Genomic DNA, 16645 nt, shown 5'->3' with positions numbered 1-16645 from the left:
CAATTGTCGGGGTAAATGTCCGGGGGGTAACTGGTCGCGGCGTAATGTCGCAGGGGTAACTGTCCGGGGGTAATTGTCCTGCGGGTGATTGTCCGGGGGGTATTTGTCCTAGAACCGATTTTAAGCAGGGGTCAAATTTCATGACCTTTTGACCTCTGGTGACCTACATGATTAGCATATATCAGCATATAACATATATCAGTGTGTAGGAAATACAATTTCCAACATTTTGAGTGGTCATTTGTAACAATTGTCAATTAGTTAAAATATATGAGTTTTTCATTTCCCCTAGCCTACCCCAGATTTTGGGTCCGAGTCTGACGCGATCATCCACATTCAAGAGGTCATTACTCACAGTCTACCACTAACTGTGGATGCTGGGTTGGGCTCACACGTGTTTTTTCATCTATGGATATAAGCCTATCAAAGAAACATAGTGAGAATTTGCCACCCAGGTGGTACAATCAATCCATGAAATTTGTGGGTCTGGCTCATGGACTATATATAGTGTATGGTAGTATCCCCGCCCTTTTCAAGATAGTGGACTGGAGGCACGTTGAATAGAATTATCATGGCAATTCATTAAAACTATAATTGTAGTGGTAAAACATGTCTTTCTATTAGCTTTATAGATTGCAGTAGTAATATTAATAAAATTTACCATGGATTATATATTTTAACTATTGTTACATTTTACTATGGAAACAGTCTAGCTTTCTTAGTTTTAAAGTAGGATAATATAAGCCAGATAAAAAGGTCATTCATGCGCTATGATGATTAACCAATTATCCGATTTTAATCGATTATCGATCGGTTGGTGAACCGAATAATTGATTATAAAATTCAAGCCAGTTCCATCACTAAGGTTAGAGTTAGGAATTAGCATTAGCTTTGGCGATTAAGATTATGGTTAGGTTAGAAATTAGAATTAGGTTAGTGTGTGCCTATTTCGATTATTGTTAGTAATTAGTTTATATCTGTTATGTATTTTAGGCTTTACCCCATGAATGTGCCGCTGGTCATCTTTTCCCCCATGTTTCTGACTGTCGGCAGTATACGTATGCTCATGTTTCGTGTCGTACGTATGCTTATGTTTCGTGTTGCACGTATGCTCATGTTTCGTGTCGTACGTATGCTTGTTTCGTGTCATACCTATACTTACGTTTTGTGTATGGATCTGCGATCGTATAAAGTTGCTTGAATTGTACTGCGGTACTGGTGCCAAGTGCTGTGGTTGCTCTTGCTTGCCACCATAAATTGAAAATTTGCAGTTTCGCCATGCCCAAGTTTTCGCCAGTTTTCGCCATACCCCAATGCATTCCTCTAGGCATGTTATTTTTGGTAGATTAAATTTGGATCACACAGATCCAGTGCTTGATGTTTACTTAAGTGGATCGCAAATCGGGATCATAGATTGATCCTCGTGATAAGGTGGATCAGTGATCCAATATGGGAGCACCTAATTCATCCAATCAACGCTCGTTGCTAGTTATGAATCATCTGGTGATAGGCCACAATTGCCATGTTATACCGTTATGCTTGGGCCAATAGTAATTCGAATGAATGTACACTTTCTATTTGTATAAATTACATCAAGTTGGATTGAGTGAGATGTTGTATTTTGTTTCCATCAGGTTTGTGATATTGCGACATGTGAGGCATGACCACATAGATAGACTGCCGCTGCCACAGAAGATTCAGAATTACCTGAACGACCCCCATTATTATGCTGAGTGAAGCTCGAATAAGTAAGCACGTCAGTGGAAAATCATGCATACGTCCAACAAGAGAATTACCAACCCCCAAACTCCCTAGTTATACCAGTGATGTGGTAATTCTGCCAATTAAATATGCTAGCATGAACATAAGTATGCATATATTGATGATTCAGCAGTGGTTTTTATTATGCAATTTACCAAAGCCAATGACTGGTACTAATTGGGTATGTAGAATATAGTAATTCTCTTCTTTGAAGTATACTTAGTAAATTATATAAGGGCAATCAGTATGTAGATCACGAGTAAAACCCTGGTTTTTTTGTATTCCGTAAATACCCCCTTGTGTACGCGAGTACTGCAGTGGTGCTGTTAACAGTGGTGTACAGATCGTGTGTCAAAAACCCAGTTTGCTCTGGAGACTCAGCCAGAAATCTAGTTATAAATAAAATGTATGTAGCATGTAGGTAGAGAATGTGTAGATTGAATACTCTTCGTGGCCAACGTTCTATGTATAGAACCAAATCTCTTCCAGTTGGGCTGTACAGGTACCATAGCCGCTGAACATGGAACGAGGTTTAGTTCTCGTTTTTTTTTCTATTGTGACGAACCCCAAGTTGGCGTTATAGACTAGCTTGCCAAATGGTTACTGTGGGGTGTCAGCAGTGATATTTCTGTTCCACGATCTTCCATGGGAGTGAAAGCGGTTATTATGAATCGACGAAGGGCTTTCTGACATGATAATACAAGTGTGTTAGGAACGTTGTTATTTAACCACATTCTATATCTGCCAACATAATATTGTTTAATGTTTTTAGAAGAAGAATCTAACAAATATGTAGACCACAAACCGGTATAATGGCCACGAAAGATCTTTTATGGGTGCAATGACAACGATATTAGGAGTAGATCAGCTAGAATTTTATTTGTGGATATTACGATCATTGGGTTCTATAGGCAAGACAGTGAATCTACTGAATGTTGAAAAAATGAATTGTTGAGTGTAATAAAGATATAATGTTTCGTGTTATCAAAAGCTTTGTTTGATTTGTTTGATTTTGCACACATTCGCTTTAATATAGCAGGTATGCAGTTATGCCTGCCAATGTTAGTTAAAACAAATAGCAGCATTCAGAAATGTCTGGGTCAAAGAACTTGTATCATAGAATTTCAACATTTATTGTATCATATTTATACATACGTACACATCTTCACCACAAATAATAGCCATAAAGGATGGTTGACAGTAGTACGTTTATGACGTATGAAAATGAAAGCATATACTTAGTGGAGCAGGGCTCTTCCACACTGTGCATGCAATGCCATGTGCACATGTTTAACACACCTGCACAACTTTATAAATTAACAATTTTATTTGTACATCTATCGCATGTCTCATCCCCAATTCTAATACGGGGCATACGTCTATACCAATATGATGGGCCACAGTGATTTTAATCCAATCCGATACAATAATATTCATACATAATTGAGGGAACAACTGTCATTTGTTTCATCAGCCTCGGTTCTCCTTTATACTAGTGACGGTGGACTCCTTGTTAGCCATCCCACAGCACATGGTGCCCCGCATTGACATTTCAGCTTTCCGTGAGAAATTGTCCTCTGATCAGGTGCTGAGCATAGTAGCAGCGTGTTTTGTACAGAGCAGCTGCAGTGTACCATGCCTGCGCGGGATAGATTGTGTCGTATATATACATGTTGCATCGGCACTGTTTCTCTTTCCGCAATGGTGACCATTAGTCAATAGGTCCTTCACCACCTGGCACCAACTGCAAAAAGTCAACACGTGTCACTTAACGTGCATAGATCTGAATCACAAACTATTGGGCAGAATCAATATGAATTATAAGTAGGATTAATCGTTTCTAAACTCTATGGCATGACTTGTAAATATTGCGAAGATATTGCCAGTGATGAGATCTTACCATTGTAATGTTGTTACCATTGAGCAATATTTGATCCAACTTGGTTATCTGCCGTCCTTCAGCTGTCATTTCACTGTGAAAATAGAGCACAAATCTACTTTTAAAAAAAGAATCGCAAACACTCATAGATATACTAAACATTAGTATTGTTAGTCAATAGAAGCAACTTGCAACTACTACTTAGGAAAAACATTTTATAAAATGATGATCTGCAGGGTCACAGATAATATCTATGAGATAGACAATAAATATGCTAATATTTTACCATTATTTTACTAATTACTCTTTATAAACAAGACAGAAGGGCAGTTGATTACTTTTAGCATTGCAAGCATGTTGCACATTAAATTACTCTGTCCCACATACTATCAAGAGCTTACCATGCACAAAAGTATACAAATGTAACAAAGTTAAAAGACAAATAATGATAACAGATATAGAAGGTTTAGGCTGATTGCAATTATATATATAAGGAAAGCAAACTATAATAGGAGAGATACTTTATATAAGTATAAAGGTGCACACTGTGTACTGAACAAATACTTACAATTCTGTCACATCCTCTATAACCATGTCTTGGTAAAACAGTTTAGGAAATCAATTTTGACCTGTGGCTAATGACTTGATATTATTAACGCTGAACTATATTGTTACTTATACACTATGCCAATCAAATATTATATTCAGTATTTGTATATTCAATGTAGGGGATCCAGGTATGTCTTGGTTACATAACAGTGTGTGGGGCAAATACATGAAGGATACTGACAAAGTCATCAAATCCAAGTAGCGTGCCAACTATCTCTTTATCATTCTTCATGATGATATGAATACGTGAGCCAATGCACTTGTCAACTAACTCTGAAAAATAATATAGTTTAATTGATATTAGTTTGGTCCTTCTTTCTTCTCTTCTTTGCTAGTTATTACAGTCCTATTCTTTAGTCAAAAAGGAATATATCAAATCTCTGGCTAGAACTTAAATACAAATGTATAACTCTGCAGAGACACGATCAGTTTCTGCATGGAGACATATATTTGTATCTAGCAAAAACTAGCTATGCAGTGAAGTTTTGATACAAAGTACATAGTAACTAGTTCCTGCTTGTACACATTACCATTACACTATGTCGTGACAAAGTCACATGTGATTAGGGGTGTAACGATTCACCGAGACATCAGTGAATCACGATAGAGGCCCACGATACAATAATCCGCACGCAGCGTCCGTATCACGATACAAACAATACGGATATTAAACGATGAGTAAGTCTCCAAGGCAAGCTAAAGTGTTTCATTAAGCACGTCTCATTCTTTTAAATTGAATTATTTATTTTATTTTATTAACTATCTTCCACTATCACGTAAATATCATCGGCTGTTGTAGAAATCTCGGTCGATATTTGTGGCGCACTTGTATTGCCGCCAAAATTGTTACAGCAAATCAATCAAGACTGCTGATTCACTGGGACGTGGCATTACTGCGCACATAATATTGTAGCACTGTATATGGTGCGCACGTAAGGAGAACTGTCGGTTACACTTTTACAGGTCCATCTAGAGCACACTCAGAACCAGTGAAAAAATTACACGGGGGCGGCGGGCGACATCGCCCTCCGAAATTCCCAATAGATCCCAAAAATGTGATTACGGGGGCGACAGTTAAAAAGAAAACGGTGCGAAATCGCCCCCGTAATCGCACGTCTCGAAGTCAATGCATTGCCACTGGTTACACTAGCCAGCCACAGCTGCAAGCTGCTGCAAACCCACCAAGACTGAGCTAGTGTCTCGGCTCCAGCACAGTTGCAATATAGCGATTTCCAGGAAAGAGTTTTGCTGTCGCTCTCTCATACCACTACCAGCAGTGCCCACCCCCTACATATGTAATAGTGAATATGCCCTACGCGACTGAAACAATCTGTGCACCCCCCCCCCCGGTACTTCAATCAATGCTGCCCCAGCCAGCAGCCACGATGTGCACAGCCACAGACGTGGGTTGACATGCGTCTAAACAGAGGAATTGCTCCGACTTTTGATTGGAGGATAAAAATAAAATTTGTGACGTTTCGTTTCCATTTTGGCATTTAGCCTATGACTCGAGTATGAGCGATACCGCACGTACATATTTGCTAATTAATTACGCCGTGGCTATATTTACGGAGACGTAAATACATTTATTTTTTCTGTATTTACGGAAATCCCATCATGCAAAGTGCCACGGACAAGTGCAGCCCAACATGTTTACATCCGCGCATGGGGAACTACCGGGTACCTCGAAAGTGTACTGTTTTTGTGACTAATCAACTTAGATTTACTCGTCCTGCTATATGCAAGCACACAGAAGAATGATCTTGGGCTTGTTTTAATGGACAGAAATAGGGGAATATAATGCTGAGTAAACAAAATGATGTCGTTTAATACCCGCGAAGTTAGCCGGGTATTTAATTTATACTTGAATGGCAACTTTCGTTTGATAAATTGGTCAAGATGTTGTAGAAGCTATGACTACAAAAATGTAGCCACAAGTTCCCATCTCGCTTAACACTATGTGGCGTGCGTATATTAGTCTATGAGCGATACCGCGCATTCATATTTGCTAATTAATTAGACTCATCGCACTTCAATAGACTCAAAATTCACAGAGATTAAGGCTAAGACATGTGTCTATAATTTAGCTAGAATTTATAGAAATGTAACTCAAATCGTTCACGCCATATGATAGTTAGTACACTTTCTTACCGGTCATAGCATAATAGCGTATGCGGCGGGGTATGCAAAATGAAAACGAAACGTCACGAATTCTATTTTTATCCTCCAATAACAAGTCGGAGCAATTCCTCTGTTTAGACGCATGTATCATTGTATCAGTGTGGCTGATAGGGTCTATGTCCCCCAGGGTACTGCTGGAACGTACCCTGGGTACGGTTCGGTGTACCGGTGTCACGGTCTGAGATTACCCCCAGTCTGAAATTACCCTAGCGCTACTGCGCATTCGCGCGCACGATGCGCACGCAGGTGCTGGGTGTTATAATCGCACGTAGCAAAAAAGATTAGCAGTTGCGTTAACTGAGAACTTCACCGCTACATCTAGCCATTTTGTCAAACATACGGACAAAAGCAGTTTATTATTGCTCCTCCGCCAACACGGAAGTCGACTATACGCACGGCGGACGTATAACCCCTTTGTGGGCCAGATTCATATATGGCTTATACGGCACGTGCAGGGTATACCGACTCAATATGCGCTAGGAATGGAGGTAAGGGAGGAAGAAAAAGGGAAGAATTAAGGCGAAGAAGCGGAGAAAGCTGCGGAGAAGGAGGAAAGTGGGGGAGAAGGAGAAAAGTTTGGGTGGAGAAGGATGAACGGTGAGAAGCTGGTGGAGAAGGAGGAAGGGAAAGGAGAACGGTGTGGAGGAGGAAGATGGGAGAAAGGGAGCGGGTGGCGAGGAGGGGGGAGAGAAGGGAGACGAGGTTGTGGAGGAGGGTGCAGAATGCTTGGGGGAGAAGGGATAGCGGAGAAGAGAGAAGGTGGTGGAGAAGGAGGCAGGGAGAAGCTGCGTGGAGAGGCTGGGAAGAGAGAAGACGGTGGAGAAGAGAGGGAAGGGAGAGAGAGCGCGGGGAGAAGGAAATGGTGCGAGGAGGAGGGGGAGAAGGGAGAAAGCTGTGGAGAAGAGGATGTGAGGGAAGAAGCTGGTCGTAGCTTCCCTTCCTTCTACCAGCTTCTCCCCTCTTTCTCCCCTCCTATTCTTACCAGCTTCTCCCTTTCCCTCCGTCTCTACCAGGCTTCTCCTCTTCTTCCCTCCCCTCCCCCCTACTCATCACCTTCTCCCCGACCTCCTTCTCCTCTCTCCCCCGTCCCTCTCCTTCCTGCCCCCTCTCCTCCGTCAGGGGGTCACTTTCCACCCTCTCCTGCCTCCTCCTCCTCACCATACTCACATTCTCCTGCCTCCTTCTTCCCCCCATCCTTACTCTGTCCTAGCTCCCTTCCTTCCCTAGCTCCATCACCTTCTTCCTCCGTTTCTCCTCCTCATACTCATTCCCTTTCTCCTTCTCACCTCCCTCCTCCCCTCGCTCTGCTCATCCCCCACGTGCCACAGTCACCTCGCTCTCTCTTCTCCTCACTCGCGCCTCCCTTCCCCCTACGTCCGCTGACTCACTCCTTCTCCCTTCGCCTTACTCCTTCTCTCCCTCCGCCAGTACCTTCTCCCTCCTCCTCCCCCCTACTATCCATCACCTTCTCTCCTCCTCCTCCTCCTGCCTCCTGCCTCGCCCCGCCTACCTACTCCATATCACTCTTCTCCCCTCCGTCCTCCTTACTGCCTCCCCACATCATACCCTTCGCCATCACCTTCTCCTCCTCCTCCCCTAGCTCATCACTTCTTCTCCTCTCCTCCTCTCTCCTCTCCTTCCTCCTCTGGCGCTCCTACCTCCTCCCTCTCCATCACCTTTCTCTATACCTCTCTCCCCCTCCCTCCTCATTACCTTTTCGCCTCCTCTCCTCCTTGCCTCCTGTCTCCATCCACCTTCTCCGTTGCTCCTTCCTCCGTCCCCCACTACCTCCAGGCTTCATCTATTTCCCCAACCTCCATTCTCTCCTCCTCTTTTCCTCCCTTCCTGCCTGCCTCGCTCTTCCTATATTCCAACACATATCTCTCCTCCTCCTCTCCATCTACTCCATCAACCTCTCTTCCTCTTCCTCCTCCTCCTCCCTCCTCCGATCATCCTTTCTCCCCTCCTCTCCCGCCTGATCCCCATCAGCCTTCTCTCCTCCTCCTCCCTCCATCACCGTTCCCTCTCTCCTCCTTCCTCCCTCCTCTGATCACCTCTCTCCTCGCTCCTCCTCCTTCCTCCTACTCCAACGCTTCCCCCCCCCCCTCTCCTCCCTCCGCCATCACCTTTCTCCCCTCATTTTTCGCCCCCCTACTCCATCACCTTCTCCCCTCCTCCTCCTCCCCTCCTACTCCATTCACCTTCTTCCTCTCTCGCCTCTCCCTCCTCCTCCTCGCTCGCCCTCCTTCCATCACCTTCTTCCTCTCCTCCTCCTCCCTCCATCATCACTTCTCTCCTCCTCTCCATCACCTTCCTCGCCCTCCTCGTCCTCCTCCTCCCTTCCCATCACCTCTCCTCCCTCCTCATCATCCTTCTCTCTCCTGCCTCCTCGCTTCCTCCATCACCTTTCCCCCTCCTCCTCATCTCCATCCGTCCATCACCTTCTCTCCTCCTCTCCCCTTCTCCATCACCTTCTCCCCTCCTCCTCCTCCTCTCTTAACCCTCCATATGGCAGCGGGTTAAGATATAATGGCTGCGAAGCTAATCCAGACCGTCTGAGATTACCCCAGTCGAACTTTACCCACCTATGGGCACACAGGATATAATTTGCAGGAGTAATTTCGACTGTGTTAATCTCAGACTCGTGACACCGGTCTGAGATTACCCCAGTCTTAATTTACCACCTATGGGCACACAGGATATAATTTTGCGAGGGGTTAATTCAGACTGCGGGTTAATCTCTGAACCGTTGACACCGTCTGAGATTACCCCAGTCTGAATTTTACCATCTATGGCAACAGGATATAATTTACACGGGGTATCTCAGACCGTGACACCGTCTGAGATTACCCCAGTCTGAATTACCACCTATGGGGCACACAGGAGTATTAATTTGCAGGGGTAATTTCAGGACGGGGTAATCTCAGGACCGTGAACCCTCAGTCTGACATTTACTCTCCTAGACTTGCCATACTAATCTCAGACTGTGGCGCAGCAGTTCTCATTATCAAGACGTATGCCGCATGCCGACACGCATGTGCACGAGACCGGTGCTAGGGTAATTTCAGGACTGGTAATCTCGACCGTGACACCCGGAATACCCTGGTAACTATCTAGGCTATAATGTGCTTAGGGTTAGAGTTACCGGATAGCATAGGACGGACTCCCTAGACTCGTGTAGTGGAGTAGCGCGAGTACGCTCCGGCCATATTAAGATAGTAGTATTTGATACCCAGGTACGTTCCGGCGTACCCTGGGGGACATAGACCCTATCAGCATCAGTGAGTGTGTGTAGTCGCAGCGCGGCCCACTGTGCGTGCATTTCTGCCGCCAGCGCTCGTGTGTGTGTTGGCGTGCGTGCGTGGTACATGTGTTGTGTGCGGGGCGGGGGAGAATGTGTGTGTGTGGGGGGGGAGATGTGTGTGTGGGGGGGGGTGGAGGATGTGCGTGTGTCGTTGCAAAGAATTGAAGAAAGTTAGGGTGCAAATACACTCTTTGCGTCAGTATGCGGCGCAGATGGGGGCGCCTAACCCAACCCTACCTCATTCTACCTTAACCTAAACAACTGTATTTAGCGTTAATGGTTAGGTTAGGGTTAGTTAGGTTAGGTTAGAATTAGGCTTAGGCTCCCCAAATACTGCTCCGCCATAGCTGACGTCATAAAGTGTATTTGCACCGAAGTAGACCCCGTAATTTGAAAAAGTAGCCCCGGAAAGGTGTAGGCCTAGCCCCCGAAATTTTTTAAGGAGTTAGAAAAAGAGCCACGGAAATAAAAATAATAATTTTCCCCCTGCTCATAACTTCTCGGTGTGTTACAGCCATAACATGTGTTGACTGCATGTGTTGTGTGTTCGAACATGGTATAACCTGCTGAACTTTGAACCTGTAGGCCTACCGTGTACTGTGTAGCGTGTATGGCAGGTTCCTATTTAGAAAGACTATATTGGCCTACCTAGTGGTAACAACTGGGAAGGATTGCTTGCCATGCTGCTGTATTTCGTATGGTTAACTGATATGAAACTCAAATACAAATTTTATAAAGGGCAAAGAACCGGCTAACACTTGAGCATCCAAACACAAGGCGAATCGATCGCAGCACCGTCTCTGCAAAGGTTTTATGTTTTATTTGCCAAGCCTATGCGGCTTATGTATGCGCTGCCGCTTGTACAGTTAAATGTGCTATAAATCGCACATAAATACAACGACTACGTGTATTATTCAAACAGAATGCGATTTAATTGTAGTTTAAAAGGCGTTTATATTTCCCTGCACCACTACTAGATGTCAGTACCTGCAAATCCCTACTTCCTAAAAACAAAGTACTTCCGGGCGATGTACGAACTGTATTGTTTGGTTCGTGTTTTAGTTTTTTAAAATCTACGTAAAGTTTTGGCGTTGAATATAGACAATGTCAGAAAAAGTCGATCCTTTGTTGATGGAGGTTAAAAGCAAGGTAAGAATAACGCTTATTTACCTTGTTAATTACTGTAAAATACACGTGGAGTTGACGCCCACCACACACGACAGGACCGAGAGGTAGGCCTACCTAGACTGTAGGCAGTGTAGACACACACACAAGATTTTTCAAGATTTCAAGATTTCAAGATTTTTATTTGTGCTAAACGAGGATAATCAAACAGTGGGAAAAAGTTATAACTTTGTTAATATAAAGCACGGGTATGCCGAGGTCCCAAGTTGGGAAAGTCCAAGAAAGGGAGCCAGCAATCCAAGAAAGGGAGCCAGCAATCCAAGAAAGGGAGCCAGCATTGGCCCAACAATCCAAGAAAGGGAGCCAGGTCCATCGCCGTTTTTTCGCATGGCGCAAAAACAGGAAAAAAGTTGTGGCGGGCTGCGACATGTGTTTGTCGCGGCACACCACCATTTTTTATAAAGTATACATGTATGTAAAATCATCGTTTTATCGCCTTTTATTGTTCGCTGGAATCAAAGTACATCAACAAGAACGGCAAATTTAGTAATTTACAAATTTACTGATGTAAGTTTTCATATGGCTGAAAAATGTTACAAACCGGGAGCTTCTGACCTCATTCCGGGGCACCGGGAGCAGCGTGTCATACCGGGAGTCTCCCGGTGAGACCGGGAGACTTGGGACGTCTGGGTATGGCGAAACTGAAAGGACCTTGGTGTCATCGATTCAGCCACAGGCACTTGAAGCGTTTCAACTGTAAACACGCCGCCGCCATTGCGCGCACACTGACACATAAATATATAGCAGGTGAGAAAGCACGATCCCAAAAATTCGCTCGACGCTCGCTGTATTTCTTACGATTTCAACACAAATACACATCAAACAGCTTCCATCTTTGTAGCTCCAAGAAACGGTATTGCTAGGGTTAGAATACCGTTTCAGATTCTTGCCCACAATTCCTTGTAGTTGGCTCGGTATCCAACCATCGACACAGCTAGCGTCACATGTAATAGCTCAAACGAATCTATAAACCTCTGGCTTGCTCGCGGTAACTGGGCGCTACTGGGCGCTACTTATTTATTGAGTTATGCCGTTTTTCTGAGATGAATTGGATCAAAACAACCAGACAGCCGCCATGTCTGCCATATTCAGTGCAACTAAAATCGGCAATGGACCTGATTTTCACAGTGCGTAGGCCAAATACAACGCAAGTACATATCTTCGCAATGATAATTATTAAGTTGTTGTAGATTGACGATTCCTGGTTTTCAATGTTTTAATATTTATATATATACGAGTTTATGATGCTTCTTTATGCTCGCGCCAACGCAAGTAGCAACGCTATGGTATGTTATGTCGTTTCGGGTTTTCCGCGTGCCGTTCGAAAATCATGCGCATTGCAAACATGGCGGTTGGCGGTTAGTTGAAATTTCGGTTTGGCTCTTGAAATTTACACTGTGCACAGCAAACTGAGGTATTAGTTTTAATAACAACGCTGGAATACTATAAGGTGAAGGTTATATTTGATACAAAACAAGGCAGAAATGCTTAGATGATCATTTGATTTGAGATATACGTAATTGTTCGGTAGTTTTTGTACAGCTACAAGATTTTTCAATGGATGGATGTCAGGCGGTGTATTGACGTTAGTCACACAGCCTGGTCGGGTTACCATCTTTGCTGCTAATTGAAGTACAGTGTTCACTTGTTGTAGAAATATTATGTCTCACTTCGAAACCGAGCTGTGTCACGCAAAATCACACAAAGACTGTAGAAATTCTCGCGTTCGCAGCACACCGCCATCCGCCATGTACTTAAGCTTGTTACATCACGCGCGCAGTGCTAGCGAACGCGAGAATTTCGACAATCTTTGTGTGATTTCGTGTGACACAGCTCGGTTTCGAAGTGAGACATAATATTTCTACAACAAGTGAACACTGTACTTCAATTAGCAGCAAAGATGGAAGCTGTTTGATGTATATTTATGTTGAAATCGTAAGAAATACAGCGAGCGTCGAGCGAATTTTTGGGATCGCGCTTTCTCACCTGCTATATATTTATGTGTCAGTGTGCGCGCAATGGCGGCGGCGTGTGTTTACAGTTGAAACGCTTCAAGTGCCTGTGGGGTGCAAATCCACTTTAGGCACCTTAGGTATCACGAAGTGATGCACAGATTTCTGTGTATCATCAACTGATGCACAGATTTCTGTGTATCATCAACTGATGCACAGACTTTCCATATATCAAGAAATGATGCAAAAACCCTAACCCTAACCCTAACCTTAACCCTGGCCAGTAACCCTAACCGGGTACCCTAACCCTAACCCTAACCTTAACACACTTCGTGATACCTAAGGTTATACTTTATGACTTAGGGTTAGGGTTTTTGCATCATTCCTTGATATACGGAAAGTCTGTGCATCAGTTGATGATACACAGAAATCTGTGCATCACTTCGTGATACCTAATACCCCCGTCACACCGGACGGCGACCATCCGCGACCATCCGCGACCGTACGGCGATCAGAAAATGTACAAGGTCGCCGACAAACGCGAACACAACGCGAGAAAAAGTCCCAACAAATTACAAACTTGAAAAAAACCGCGCTCCGTGCGATCATACCGCGTTCTCACGGCGCGCGTCCCGCCATGACCCTCCGCGCCCCTTTTTCCATGGGGGCGTGTTTATTGAGATCTATGGCTTTGGCCACGGCGACACTGGCGTTTCCGCGGCGCCTCTTCACGCGCTCATGGGGTTCTTACCGCGCGTGCTTCTACGTGTATCGCGACTGCCACGCGACCTCACGGAGCTTCTAAGCGTTCCTCTACGGCGAGCTATTTCTAAGCTGGTTTCAGATTTGTCGGCAAATTTCAACTGTATAGTTGTGCGTTTGTTGAGTATAAACCACCCGTGTTGTGAGTAGCCATGAAGTCGCCGTGCAATTACCATTTTCGCAGCGTCTTTGGCTGGCGCGTGTACCGCGTTAATGGAGATGTTATCGCGCTTGTACGTCGTTTATGGAATGTTTACGGCGCCTTGTACGCGTTTATTCGGCGATTGTTACGGCGCCTTGTCTCACACCTGGCGACCCACCGCGTTCTTACCCGCGTCCCAGCGTCAGATCGCGCGAACCTTGCGTTGTTTTGACAATGCTCAAACAAACGCCGTGACTCGGCGATCATTGGCGATCATTGGCGACCATGGCGACCACAGCGCGATGTCTGGCGTTTCCACCGCGCTTATACCGCGCTTATGGCGACCTTGGCGCGCTCTGTGCCCATTTTCCGTCGCCGTAGCAGCGCCGTAAGGACGCCACCCCGGTGTGACGGGGGTATAAGGTGCCTAAAGTGGATTTGCGCCCCATACATGTTGCTTTCCAAGACACGATGTTGAATGATATTTACAATACTTGACGTGATCTGACGATTACAGCATACACAATCTCTCACATACACGACGTTATACTACGTACAATACACGACGATATATTGCATTACAATTCATGACATGACAAGACATTATAATACAAAGCAATTACACATTAAGATTAACAACTTTATATACGTATGACATTATAAGACATAATGATATAAGATATTTACAAAACATGATGTGATCAGATGATTACAACGCATACCAACCATTACAATACCCGACGTAATACTACCTACAATACATGACGATATATTACATTACAATACATGTCATGATATGACATTAAACTATATAACATTACAAGACAGGATGATATATGATATTTATAATACATAACGTGATATGACATTACGACACATTGAAAAAACATACATTAGATTACATTACAAAACATTACTTTACAATACAATATGATAGTGTATACATAATACAGTGAGATTCATCGATTTCGAATTGTTTAAACATTAATATTAACATTCATCTTACACTGGATGAGCAACTACACAGCAGCACTACCAAACAGCTAATTCAAAAATTCCTACTAGAGAATTAATAGAGCAATTATCAGTGTTGTAGTCAAGACCGCACCCCCCGAGTCTGAGTCCGAGTCCGCACCCCCCGAGTCCGAGTTCGAGTCCAAGTCCGCGCCACCCGAGTCCAAGTCCGAGTCCGAGTCCGCACCACCCGAGTCCGAGTCCGAGTCCGAGTCCATTTTTGATTTTTTTTAAAGGGAAAAAAATCGGGGAAAAAAGGGAAAAAATCTTAAAAAAGGGAAAAAATCGCAACAGTGCATCGTAGACATTCGAAAGTGTATAGTCAGCCGAAAACAGAGACACGAGTTATACGAAACATGTCAAAGTAACGGATCCATTTGTGTTTTACGAGAATGACACGGCTTGTTGAACCAAATGAGAGAGTGCTAGTACCTTCGAAGTGATAGAAGAAGAGAAAGAAGTCGTAGAAAAAGCGCAAAGGGACGAAGTGACAGCAGATTCAAACCGAAGGGACAAGAATCTTAATCGAGCCATTGAAAACGTTACAAGATTAGGCCGTGTATCAAGAAAACCTAGGAGTTTTAGTTTAAAATTTTTGTAAACTGCGTGTTACAATATGTACAGTTGTGTACTATGTATGTAGTGGCCTCGAGCCGGCCTCGACCCGAGTCCTCGAGTCCGGAGGGCTCGAGTTTGAGTCCAAGTCCGAGTCATTGCACTCCGAGGCAAGACCGAGACCGAGACCAAGGAAAACGGTCTCGAGGCCAAGACCAGCCTCGAGACCTACAACACTGGCAATTATATGCTATAATTAAGTTCCTTAAATCTTATGTATGAAACACCGGATAGGCTATATATATATACAATGATGTACAAAATAAATATAATGTAGATCTATAAAATTTGATAATTACATGCATACTTTACTTAATTATACAATATTTTCTATTTAATACAATAGTTTCTACATATATATTTATTAATGAGAAACTTTTAAGATTAGATTTAAAGGAATTCAGATTGTATACTTTTATTGATTGAGGTATATAATTCCAGCACTTTACTCCCTTGAATTTTAGTGAGTTTTGTCATAATGAAGTTAAAGTACGAGGGAGATGATATTGAGAGTGAACTGAATAACGTGTAATATAAGGGTGAATATCATTAACTTTAATAAAGTATTCTCTATATAAGATGGGTAGTTTATTATTGTGAAATTTGTGCATAAATTTTCCAAGTTCCAAGGTATAGATGTCATCTAGTTTCAATAGATTAAATTTTTCATAATATTGGGTAACATGGTCTTGATATTTCCCGAACGCCAGATATTTTATAAATTTATTGTGAATAACTTTTACTGGATGTAGAATATATTTAGGTGATGGCGCCCAGCTCAGCACCGCATAATGAAGATATGGGTATGCTAAAGCATAATAAACCTGGAGGAGAGTAGATATATCTGTATTCTGTATAGTGTCTTAATCTAGATATAATTCCTGCCACTTTAGCAAGTTTTGTGCTGAGAACTTTTATATGCGATGACCATTTTAAAACGAGTTGGGATGTCGAAGCTGGGGGTCAAAGGTCAAAGGTCAAGAGGTGTAAAAGAAGGGGGAACATTCACTCCTTAACTTAAGGTATTAGGGAGGAAATGCAGAATTGCAGCACAAATCTAAACGGCTCGACCTAGGCTCGTGATAGTTGGTGTATAGCTTCATGGTAGGAAAAGCCATCACTGTGCCGAAATTGGAGTTCACAAGTCAAAGGTCAATGGGACACAGGGCAGATTTTACACATTTTCTGAGGACATGGTCTGACAGAGCAATTGAAAAACTTTTTTGTTTCAGTGGTGACCT

At 43.5% G+C, this 16645-nt stretch overlaps 3 protein-coding genes across 5 annotated transcripts in view; 2 read left to right on the top strand and 1 right to left on the bottom strand.

Annotated features, from left to right (window-relative positions):
• LOC106805635 (suppressor of cytokine signaling 6-like) overlaps positions 1-2751 on the top strand; it is a 13222-nt gene extending 10471 nt beyond the window's left edge. Inside the window, exon 4 of the mRNA XM_014807318.1 lies at positions 1635-2751. Coding sequence (XP_014662804.1) covers positions 1635-1737 — 103 coding nt within the window. The 3' untranslated portion in view covers positions 1738-2751. The remainder of the gene's footprint in view (positions 1-1634) is intronic.
• A 119-nt stretch (positions 2752-2870) lies between these two features.
• LOC106805636 (U6 snRNA-associated Sm-like protein LSm5) lies at positions 2871-10502 on the bottom strand. The gene is made up of 5 exons (XM_014807320.1): positions 10383-10502; positions 4427-4522; positions 4209-4236; positions 3662-3734; positions 2871-3505 (listed from the first exon to the last, which is right to left on the bottom strand). The coding sequence occupies exons 1-5, from the start codon at positions 10414-10416 to the stop codon at positions 3473-3475; spliced, it is 264 nt and encodes an 87-aa protein (XP_014662806.1). The 5' UTR covers positions 10417-10502; the 3' UTR covers positions 2871-3472.
• A 106-nt stretch (positions 10503-10608) lies between these two features.
• Positions 10609-16645, top strand: part of LOC106805632 (partitioning defective 6 homolog gamma-like) — an 18098-nt gene continuing 12061 nt past the window's right edge. For all 3 annotated transcript variants that reach the window (XR_001393449.1, XR_001393448.1, XM_014807315.1), the window contains exon 1: positions 10609-10883. Coding sequence is in view for 1 of the 3 variants with exons in the window: in XM_014807315.1 (XP_014662801.1) it covers positions 10839-10883 (45 nt within the window). In the remaining 2 variants the exon portion in view is untranslated. The remainder of the gene's footprint in view (positions 10884-16645) is intronic.

Source organism: Priapulus caudatus, unplaced genomic scaffold, assembly GCF_000485595.1.
Source record: "Priapulus caudatus unplaced genomic scaffold, Priapulus_caudatus-5.0.1 Scaffold121, whole genome shotgun sequence".
Classification (NCBI taxonomy): domain Eukaryota; kingdom Metazoa; phylum Priapulida; class Priapulimorpha; order Priapulimorphida; family Priapulidae; genus Priapulus; species Priapulus caudatus.
The sequence above is the reverse complement of the archived record's forward strand: the minus strand, read 5'-3'. Positions and strand labels throughout refer to the sequence as shown.

Excerpts from the sequence above, each read along its gene's own strand:
- LOC106805636 (XM_014807320.1), bottom strand. The coding sequence starts at position 10,416 with ATGGCAAGCAATCCTTCCCAGTTGTTACCACTAG. Across the intron at positions 4,237-4,426 it reads TGGATTTGATGACTTTGTCA|ACATGGTTATAGAGGATGTG; the intron begins GTATCCTTCATG and ends TGTTTTACCAAG. Across the intron at positions 3,735-4,208 it reads ATAGAGGATGTGACAGAATT|TGAAATGACAGCTGAAGGAC; the intron begins GTAAGTATTTGT and ends CTATTTTCACAG.